Source organism: Trichomycterus rosablanca, chromosome 18 (assembly GCF_030014385.1).
Source record: "Trichomycterus rosablanca isolate fTriRos1 chromosome 18, fTriRos1.hap1, whole genome shotgun sequence".
Lineage (NCBI taxonomy): Eukaryota > Metazoa > Chordata > Actinopteri > Siluriformes > Trichomycteridae > Trichomycterus > Trichomycterus rosablanca.
In genome coordinates, this window is record NC_086005.1 from 17308309 (window position 1) to 17318922 (window position 10614).

General features: G+C 37.2%; 2 protein-coding genes across 2 annotated transcripts; one reads left to right on the forward strand and one right to left on the reverse strand.

Annotated features, from left to right (window-relative positions):
• The first annotated feature begins 614 nt into the window (after positions 1–614).
• Positions 615–3100, forward strand: LOC134332287 (histone H2A.Z). Its single transcript, XM_063013862.1, has 5 exons — positions 615–701; positions 1769–1846; positions 1926–2039; positions 2261–2390; positions 2752–3100. Exons 1-5 carry the CDS (start codon positions 699–701, stop codon positions 2811–2813), a joined length of 387 nt encoding a protein of 128 aa, XP_062869932.1. The 5' UTR covers positions 615–698; the 3' UTR covers positions 2814–3100.
• Positions 3101–4631: 1531 nt separating this feature from the next.
• On the reverse strand, positions 4632–6584 carry ved (ventrally expressed dharma/bozozok antagonist). The gene is made up of 3 exons (XM_063013942.1): positions 6308–6584; positions 5792–6048; positions 4632–4973 (listed from the first exon to the last, which is right to left on the reverse strand). The coding sequence occupies exons 1-3, from the start codon at positions 6582–6584 to the stop codon at positions 4632–4634; spliced, it is 876 nt and encodes a 291-aa protein (XP_062870012.1).
• Between the last annotated feature and the right edge of the window lie 4030 nt (positions 6585–10614).

Here is a 10614-nt window from a genome sequence, read left to right on the forward strand (position 1 = left end):
TTGGCAGCTAGATTTTCAATTCCTAATCCAGATACTTTATGGACTTGTTTACACCATGTACCCTAAAAGTATTTCCAGGTTATTGGGAGTGTGTATTCTTTTCTGTATGACTAAACCCCACTTTGAGGTAGTTGCCAAGTCTCCGTTTTTGTCTCATCTGATAATATAAAGCAGTAGAGTGAGCTTAGAAGAGAATTTATGAGTCTGATCATATGAATTAATTATTTGCTTTTTTTCTTTTGTGTTTGGATAAAAGAAAATACATTTTATTGGCATGCCTTTCAAACAGTTTTCAAATATTTTGTTTTGAATAGTGTAATCTAGAGGGTAAAAAAAGAAACAAATATTGACGATTTATTTTATTTAATGAAGGGCAGAATTAGGATTTTGGTTATATAAATAATATATTTTAACATCTTTTGTATTTTACATTTTGTATTTCGAAATCTTCGCTTTATCAGATCAACTTTGTCATTCTGCTTTTTAAAATAGCAGAGTTCAGCGTTTGAAATGCTGCTGCTTTTTTCTCCTCTAGGTGGCAGGAATGGGCTTAAATAATTATTTCAACACCCTGTGATGTACTAGGACAGCCACTAGGATTAATGAGCGCATGCGCATTTCAGCAAACCTTTGCGGGTGAGCTGTTGGATTAGTAACTCATTCTGACTCGTTAACCCTCGAGAGCGCTAAAGGGAGAAATGGTAGGAGTTTCACAATATTTTATTTTTTAAAGGATACTCACTACCAAAACGGACTCTTTGATTTGTATTTTCTATTTTCTCGGTTTTGTCTTCCTGGATAATTTTATTGTAATTGTAGCTTAATATTTAGCGTTAGCTTAAAGTCGGGCTAACAATTAGCTAGATACCACGATTGCAGCGGGTTTTTTTCTTTGTAGAAAAATTCAACCGCTGCTTACACATTTGGGATTATTTTGTTTATTAAAAACGTATTTTGTATATCTCTTATATGTGCTATTTAAGTGTAATTTTTGGTTAACACCACAAAGAAAGCTACGAATGGTTAGCTAGTCATGATTAGCCAAATAAAATGATTCACTGGAGTCGAGTTACTAAATCCAGTGCTCTTAGGTGAATCGAATCTTTGACTCGAAGATTCATTTATCTTGTCTCGACGATCTTTTGTTGGGTGGCAGGCTTTGTTTACTTGTTACTTTTTGTTAGTTTTATTATATATTTTTCTTTATTAAATAGACATTTCATAGTTAGACATATCACCAGTTTTCATTCCTGACACGTGCTTGCATTTGCGAAAGTTTATATCTCTAGTAAGACTAATAATAATTTTATAAACTGTAACTATAAATAAAAATTTTAGATACCTTTTAAGAGTTCTGTTACAATTATTAGGTAATTGCTTAATCGTATTTATTTGAGATACGTGATTAGTAGTTGACCACGCTTGATTTTAGTTTCCAAACCAGTTTTGTTGAAACTATGCTTTGTTACAGTTCTATGAAAGTTAAAACGTCATGTTTGTGTGAACCAGTTACAAAATCAATGTAAAATGTTATATATAGACAACTTGGGATTTTCAGACTTTTTATGAATTCACAGCTGGACTGAGTTTTGTGGTTAGTAGTTCTGTTTGTTTTTATAAACGAATAATGTACTAGACTGACTTTGACTTTAAAGCACAATTCAATAATTTCAGTCTTAGGCTGATGGGTTTTAGGTAACATGAGGTCTTTGTGTGATCTGTTTTGTAGTATGTAATAATAACACTTTTCTTTCACTGGTCAACCTAGGCAGGAGGAAAAGCTGGAAAGGACAGTGGCAAAGCCAAGACCAAGGCAGTATCCCGATCTCAGAGGGCTGGTCTGCAGGTATGTTTTTTTAGCAATTACTGTAACCCTCTAAAATATTTTGCACGTGTAAGTTAACAATAAGTGGTGGTGTCTGAAGTTCCCAGTAGGTCGTATCCACAGGCATTTGAAGACACGCACAACTAGCCATGGTCGTGTCGGTGCCACAGCTGCCGTGTACAGTGCAGCAATCCTGGAGTATCTGACTGCTGAGGTAGCGCAAACCTGCATTTTGAATGTTATAATTGATTAGCCAGCTTAAATGATTAATACACTTATGTTTAAGCTACTACATTAGTATTCAAAATGATTTGTTGCATTATACAGCAAAAACAACTTCACTAATCATAAACTTTGTCATTCCATGTATAAGATTTCTGCTACCTCTTTGTAAATAAATGGTGCATTGATGCTTTTCCTTCATGTGTGAGATAGGTGCTGGAGTTGGCTGGTAATGCCTCCAAGGACTTAAAAGTAAAGCGTATCACTCCCAGGCATTTACAGCTGGCTATTCGTGGTGATGAAGAATTGGACTCGCTCATTAAAGCCACAATTGCTGGAGGAGGTTAGTCAGTTTAATACGTCTGTTTATTTTGCCACAGCCACTTAATAAAATAAAACTTGCATGCTAGATTTGACAATTTTTTTTGTAAAATTTGATTTTGCTCATTTGTTAGTAACATGACTAAAATAAACCATTTTAAAAGTTGACCACCTTGCCTAAACTTAAATGACAAGGTAACAGTGCTAGTAACATCTTACATTGCTTTAAATATTGGACTTAAGTACAGTTACTGTACACCTGGTTTTCATTCTGTACTCAACCCAGTTGTTCTGTGATTAAATGTGAAATTTTTAATTGTAAAATTCTGTGTTTGTAACTACTTTTAAACATAATTAATTTATAATATCTCCTCTCCTCTCAGGTGTGATCCCCCACATTCACAAGTCACTGATTGGAAAGAAGGGCCAGCAGAAGACTGTGTAAAAGCAGTTTTCTCATCTTTGTGTAATCGGCAGCCAGCATGGTATAAAGAGGGCAGTTGTTTTATGTTTTACATTTGTTTGGTTATTTTATAAGTGTAGAATGAACAGGAAATGTGCTTTAGCTTTTACTCTACTGTTCTTAAGTTGAGAGGGAGTGGAGTTCAGGGCCAAGGAACCAAAATGACTGCATTCTTTTTAAATGGGTTAACAGACCCATCATGTTCTCAATGTTTACCAGCATGTGTCCTGCATCTGTTTTATACATAAAGACTTGAACTTTTCTTAAAATCTGTTTCTGTGATTATATCGTTTTTATATTGCATAAGATATTGTTATATACAGTACTAGGTTCTATGACAGCAATTCAGAACTTTTGGTTATAGTCTAGAGATTTTAGCATGATGGTATATTTTAAGTTTCTGTTTGTGTATGACATACTTTATTATAAAGGTCAGGACTTAGGATTAAACTGCACTTCAATTTAAAGCTGCTTATAAGCCTTTAAAATGTGATTGGTACATTTTAAACGCAAACACATTTCCAATGCCTCTAAACTAGAAAGCAAAAGTAAAAGAATGTGTATTAATGAAAATACATGACTCGTTGTAATTAGACAGCCATGTAGCAGATAGACAATGCTTAAAGTCACACATAAACTTGTTATAAAGCTCTGTTAGTGAACATTAACAGAGAGCTTCATACGTTTATGTATGACTTTAAGCATTGTCTATCTGCTACATGGCTGACTAATTACGAGTCATGTATTTTCATTTATACATACAGTATATATACTTTTAGTTTTGCTTATCATGGTGGAAATCGTATGATGATCTTGGATTTTTGCACACAACAGTCCCAGGAAATGACAGAATGGTATGGAAAAACAACAAAATAGATGGTTAGTAAGTGACCAGTATTTGAGTGAAAAGACAGATCGGAAGAAAATGGCCATTAACATGTACCGGCTAACAGGTCAAATAGTGGATGCCCTGACTGCATGTGCAGTAGACACAAAAACAAAAAGAATTATATTGTGTATTTTTTTGGAAATGTTTTTATCCAAGGCATCTTCGAATCGTGACTGAATACATTCCAACCAATTTAGAGTTAAGGGCCTGACAGTGGTAAACACTACTAATTGTAGGCGAAAATTAAACATGCTGTGTATGCAAGAAAGCCCAATAATATTTTACAAGTTAAGTGTTCTGTGAACATCTTCATAAAAAAAATTTAATAAAGCTGCTGGGTATAAGTGGTTTGCAAGCACAAGCTGCAATATTCTCCATAAGGAAAGTTTATCATAACTGACACTTATGTATGATTGTTGGTTTTACGCCACTGCTTGTGCCGACAATTCAGTCGGTCAATTGTATCTATTGAACAACCAACTATGCTGATGGTAAGATGTAGGTGTCTGACAATGGCCTTGTTGACCTCATAAAAGTGAGTTTCTTACATTTCTGGTTACTTGCTGTTTGAAAATAAAGTAAAATGTTTGCTGGTATCTGGGTCATTTTTAGACTAGAACAAATAGAATGTCTACTGTTCTAAGGAATAAAGTTGGCAAATCATATTTGGCCCCTCTAAAGAAAACATTTCCCATTCAACAAAGAAAAGATAAACATTTATTATACAGTCCTCTTGTATATAAACATCAACAACATATAACTTTACAAACGTCTCTTTAAATATTCAACTCTACTAAAAAATACATTCAATATTGCACTCCACCCTGTGTTTCAAATTCAGAACTGAGATTTACTTTATTTAGCTTAAAAGCAGGTCTGGCTGCAGTCCATGTGGCTCAGATCGACTTGGCTCACTGTGAGCTAAAGTACTGGTGAGGGTACGGCTGGTAGGGCTGCATTAGGGCCTGGTTGCTGGGGGCCATGGGCAGACCCTGAGGGCATCTGTACTGGTAGAGAGTGTTGGCAGGCAAAGTGGGGACAACTGATGGGGTGTAATGACTGTTGGGGGGACACAGGTAGGGTGCATGACTCTCTTGTGCTGGGTAGTAAGTTGGGTATGGTGCTGGCCTGTAAGACTGCAGCTCTGGGTAATGCATGAGCTGTGATGCCACATTGGCCTGGCAGGCATGTGCCAGAGCATCCTGTACAGTCCTCTTCAGCTTCATGCGTCTGTTCTGAAACCAGTTTCTGATCTGTGGAAAGAAGCACATAAATAATTAATACATGTACCATTATCACAAATTAAAATTATGTAAAATTATCAAAATTGCAATTAATTTACTACGTAATATATTTATACAAGCACAGCAGTGATTTAAAAATGATTATCCAAAATAAAATTATGCTTAACAAATAAAACATAATATAATGTAAATAATAATCTATATAAAACAATACATAGAATCTTATGCACAAACAAATTAATGTTGCTGTGCTTTTTTTGTTACTTTGTATGGTCAAAAAGAAAACATATTCTAAGTATATACTTTAAAAAAATACTTTTTTTTTAAGATAAGCTAGGTGATATAGTTAAGAAAAAAATAATTCAATTAGCTAAACTATGCCAATTTAAAGGTATTTTTGGAAGTTGGCTTAACACTGCTAGCTAGCTTATAGTTGGCTAAACACTGCTAGCTAGTTTGAAATTAATAAAAATATATTATAGCTGCAGTATGAAACAAGTTTTACATTTACATAATAACAATACACCTTCCAATCTTAGCCACTGCTTAAATACTCAATGTGTTGCCTTACCACAAAGATCAATCAACATTTACATTTTATTTTTACAGTTGCTTGCAGTTACTAATTTCTACCAGAAATGTCCTCAAATCACTAAATCCCAACAAATATACATACTGCACCCTTTAAGTATAAATAAATAAATTAATATTTGAATACATGACCTTCTGATAACTAAAGTACCTTAACCTACAGTAATTTTTTTCTGTTTAAAAAAAAAAAATGACTAAAAAAACTTGTAGTAAAATTAAAGCAAACCATCTCATACCTGTTTATCTGAGAGATTTAGCCTCTTGCACAGCTCGGCTTTGTCCTGGGCTCCCAGGTAAGCGTTTCTTTTGAATGCTCTCTCTAAACTCTCAATCTGTTCAGCTGTAAAGGCAGTACGAGCTCGGCGCCCGGTGCCAGGCGAGGTTGAAGGTGCTGGCTCTTTGGAGGCCATAGGTGAAAGAGATCGTCCACCTTCACTCTCATACCCAGACGTCTCCTCCTCCTCTGTCCCGCTGCTAAAGCCTGATTCTGGTACTGGAATGGAGAAAATACATAAAACCATTTAGAGTGCTATCGCTGAAAATCAAAACAATAGAGCTAATTGATAAGATTACATGCAATATGTTTCAACACTTAATGTTTTAGTTTATGCAGTGAAGAAAATGTTATCTTTAAATTAAACCAAAACCATGGTCTGGTGTGTAGACGCTTACTGTTTCAGTCAATGAATATTTTATTAAGAATACTTAAATTGTCTGTAAAAAAAAAGAGGAAAAATAAAGATCAATCTTACCATGGTGAAGGGTCACTGCATTGTTCATTCTAGTCTCTTGCTTAGGTGTATTATTAAAGCTTTGTGTAGGTCCTACTGGTTCAGACTGGATCCGCTGATTCTCTATGTTATCTGCTCTCCTGCTGTAGAAACCAGGTAGGCTTTCTGGAACAGTCCCAGATGTGCTGGGTCTATCTAATGCTGCAGAGATCCAAGAGCTGGACTGGTTCATGGCTTGGGAATTATATGGAACCTGGCTGCTCTGAGAGAGCCATTCGACGGAAAAGTGTCCCTTCATCATTCCTCCAGTAGTTGCTCTGTAGCTGTAAAAGTCTGACCAAAAGTATATCCAGCCAAGATGGGTAAAAATGTTGCTTTCTGCTAAAGTTCCTGGTGGTCCTGTGTTATTGTAGATCTGCAGCAAATGTGTAGAAGATGAAGTCGTGAGACCAAGTGAGTGAGTTAGAACTCTGTTTGTCTTCAGCTAGGTGATAACCACCTTCTGCACAGGTCTCGGGGTATTTATAAGGCTTATCCCAGCTCATTTACAATTCGCTCCAGGCCAGGATCAAAGGAAATATCCTCCCTGCTCTGCTACCCACCCCTTGAGTTTTCACAAGTGTGGTAATTAAGACGTCTCAATCGCCTCTGAATGAGCCCATTAATTCCTGGCTCCAGTAAGTCTGGTGATCCAGCAAGGCAGCCCAACCCCCCCCACCCCCCACCCCCCAACAACATTTTCAAACCCATCACAGATCCTGTCTTCTCTCTGATCAGGCTGTCTGTCTGTGTGTGTTTGTAGGTCCTGAAAGACCTTAGCTGAATTTCTTATTCAAAACTGAATATGGAAGTATGTGAACACCTAATCATAGAAATTGATTATGGAATTGTGCCTTTACCCCCAATTAGCAGCTATAACAGCCCTCTCTGTTCTGAAAAGTATTTCCACAAATTTTGGAGTATGTGTGAGGAGATTTTTTGAAAAGAGCATTTTTACTTCTGTTAGCAATGTACAGTGTATCACAAAAGTGAGTACACCCCTCACATTTCTGCAAATATTTTATTATATCTTTTCATGGGACGACACTGTAGACATGAAACTTGGATATAACTTAGAGTAGTCAGTGTACAACTTGTATAGCAGTGTAGATTTACTGTCTTCTGAAAATAACTCAACACACAGCCATTAATGTCTAAATGGCTGGCAACATAAGTGAGTACACCCCACAGTGAACATGTCCAAATTGTGCCCAAAGTGTCAATATTTTGTGTGACCACCATTATTATCACTGCCTTAACCCTCCTGGGCATGGAATTCACCAGAGCTGCACAGGTTGCTACTGGAATCCTCTTCCACTCCTCCATGATGACGTCACGGAGCTAGTGGATGTTAGACACCTTGAACTCCTCCATCTTCCACTTGAGGATGCGCCACAGGTGCTCAATTGGGTTTAGTCCATCACCTTTACCTTCAGCTTCCTCAGCAAGGCAGTTGTCATCTTGGAGGTTGTGTTTGGGGTCGTTATCCTGTCGGAAAACTGCCATGAGGCCCAGTTTTTGAAGGGAGGGGATCATGCTCTGTTTCAGAATGTCACAGTACATGTTGGAATTCATGTTTCCCTCAATGAACTGCAGCTCCCCAGTGCCAGCAACACTCATGCAGCCCAAGACCATGATGCTACCACCACCATGCTTGACTGTAGGCAAGATACAGTTGTCTTGGTACTTCTCACCAGGGCGCCGCCACACATGCTGGACACCATCTGAGCCAAACAAGTTTATCTTGGTCTCGTCAGACCACAGGGCATTCCAGTAATCCATGTTCTTGGACTGCTTGTCTTCAGCAAACTGTTTGCTGGCTTTCTTGTGCGTCAGCTTCCCTCTGGGATGACGACCATGCAGACCGAGTTGATGCAGTGTGCGGCGTATGGTCTGAGCACTGACAGGCTGACCTCCCACGTCTTCAACCTCTGCAGAAATGCTGGCAGCACTCATGTGTCTATTTTTTAAAGCCAACCTCTGGATATGACGCCGAACACGTGGACTCAACTTCTTTGGTCGACCCTGGCGAAGCCTGTTCCGAGTGGAACCTGTCCTGGAAAACCACTGTATGACCTTGGCCACCATGCTGTAGCTCAGTTTCAGGGTGTTAGCAATCTTCTTATAGCCCAGGCCATCTTTGTGGAGAGCAACAATTCTATTTCTCACATCCTCAGAGAGTTCTTTGCCATGAGGTGCCATGTTGAATATCCAGTGGCCAGTATGAGAGAATTGTACCCAAAACACCAAATTTAACAGCCCTGCTCCCCATTTACACCTGGGACCTTGACACATGACACCAGGGAGGGACAACGACACATTTGGGCGCAATTTGGACATGTTCACTGTGGGGTGTACTCACTTATGTTGCCAGCTATTTAGACATTAATGGCTGTGTGTTGAGTTATTTTCAGAAGACAGTAAATCTACACTGCTATACAAGCTGTACACTGACTACTCTAAGTTATATCCAAGTTTCATGTCTATAGTGTTGTCCCATGAAAAGATATAATGAAATATTTGCAGAAATGTGAGGGGTGTACTCACTTTTGTGATACACTGTATGTGACCATAACACCTTAACTTAATAATTAGAAGGGATGTCCACATATTTTTGATCATATACTGTATAATGAAGTGAAGCTTTACTAAATCTATATTTGTATCATTTGTTACAAGGACACTGGAGAGTAATTCTTTATAGTGTCTTAAATTATTAATACTGTTAAACTGTGGACTTGCTTTTGTATTTAGGATAATTGTTGATCAAGCCTTAAGAGTTTTCAAAAGAGTAGAATTCATTGTCCTCTTATTAACAATAAGTTATCCATGTACTGATGGAGCATAGTACCCTTTTATCACACTACCAGTGCCATGTTTACAGTTGATATACATTTAATGCTATTTCATGTTCTTAATGATATGTGAAGTCTAGTCTCTTTCATAACAGAGTGTCTTAAAAGCTGAATTTTGGAGCTGGACTATTGTGTATGTACATTAATTGTTAAGTACATTAAAACAAGTAGTTTGTGGCTATAGAGATGGTGGCCCGTCTGTTGCTCTGTACACTTAGTCACCCTGTTCTGTATGGGGATGTAATTACTGTTTACTTGTACTGGCCTACTAATTGGGCACACATACCATGTTAACACACATTGTAGGTTTACAGCCAGAGAATAGCCATTTTCTTTGCGCATGTTTCAGGCTTTTGGCTTGATACTTTTGGATGAAACACTATTCTTTTTATCACTTTAAACGATACAGTGGATGACTAAGTGTACATGGGTTACAATCTGTTATTGTATACTTAAAAAGTGTACCTGTATGGTAGGTGTACCTCATATCTGCTTATAATGGTTAATAAATGCATGTATCAGATAGGTGAACCTAATAAAGTAGGCTTGTAAATTCTATGGAATTGTTGTTTATTTATTATACATTACACATTTTATATACTAAACATATATTCTGGTAAATGTCATTTTTATATAAATTATATTGGACATGTCTCTAAACTATGCATAATTGTAGGTCATAATTGTAATGACAATTCTATATACATACGCATATACATACACATGTTTCTATTTAAAAAACACATATATATTTTAATGCACACTTCTCTGCCACTATTGTTTTAAGTGTGTGCTAATTATGTAGCATGTGGAATGTAAATAGTTAAAACGTGTACATTCCCAAATACATGTCGAATACACCCTATTTTAATACATGATTTAAGTTACGGTTTAATATACAGATTTGTAAGGAGTATCTGGTTCTTGAAAGATTGAAAAAATGCCCTCAAAGCTACGGTTTAGCACTTGATTGTCTGCATTGTGTCTGAGTCTGTCTGGCGCACACGGAGGATTAGATGTTGGTGTGATTAGGTGTAAATCGGGCTCATGGGATCAGGGTTGATGTGCTATTGTTAATGAAGCGTTGTTGTTGATCCAGTGCTGTTCCGTCAGTATTGGTATCAAAGCGCAGGACTTGTTTGAAGTAGCGGATCAGTTAATGGCCGATTACTGAAACACTACACTGAGTACTAAGAAAGAAAATACAGTCTGATCCTGTCCCACCTTTCATACTGAAACATACACCTGTATTTATCACGTATTTATAAACACACCCATATTTACTACCGAAAGTCAATTATTACCGCTACTCTGCTTCCAAATCTACATACCACCAGACCAAATAACATTAGTCGCCTACACTCAGTATTGGGCCAACTGTGGTTTAGAACACAGCCATTATCTGCCCTCTGCTTCTTATCGCGGAATTAAACT

What these genes read in the sequence shown, in the direction of transcription:
- ved (XM_063013942.1), bottom strand. Translation starts at nt 6,584, where the DNA reads ATGAAGGGACACTTTTCCGTCGAATGGCTCTCTCAGAGCAGCCAGGTT. An exon ending in TGCAGTGACCCTTCACCATG is followed by an intron (nt 6,049 to 6,307) that starts GTAAGATTGATC and finishes TCTCCATTCCAG; the next exon opens with TACCAGAATCAGGCTTTAGC. An exon ending in TAAATCTCTCAGATAAACAG is followed by an intron (nt 4,974 to 5,791) that starts GTATGAGATGGT and finishes TTCTTTCCACAG; the next exon opens with ATCAGAAACTGGTTTCAGAA.
- LOC134332287 (XM_063013862.1), top strand. An exon ending in CTCAGAGGGCTGGTCTGCAG is followed by an intron (nt 1,847 to 1,925) that starts GTATGTTTTTTT and finishes TGGTGTCTGAAG; the next exon opens with TTCCCAGTAGGTCGTATCCA. An exon ending in TGGAGTATCTGACTGCTGAG is followed by an intron (nt 2,040 to 2,260) that starts GTAGCGCAAACC and finishes TGTGTGAGATAG; the next exon opens with GTGCTGGAGTTGGCTGGTAA.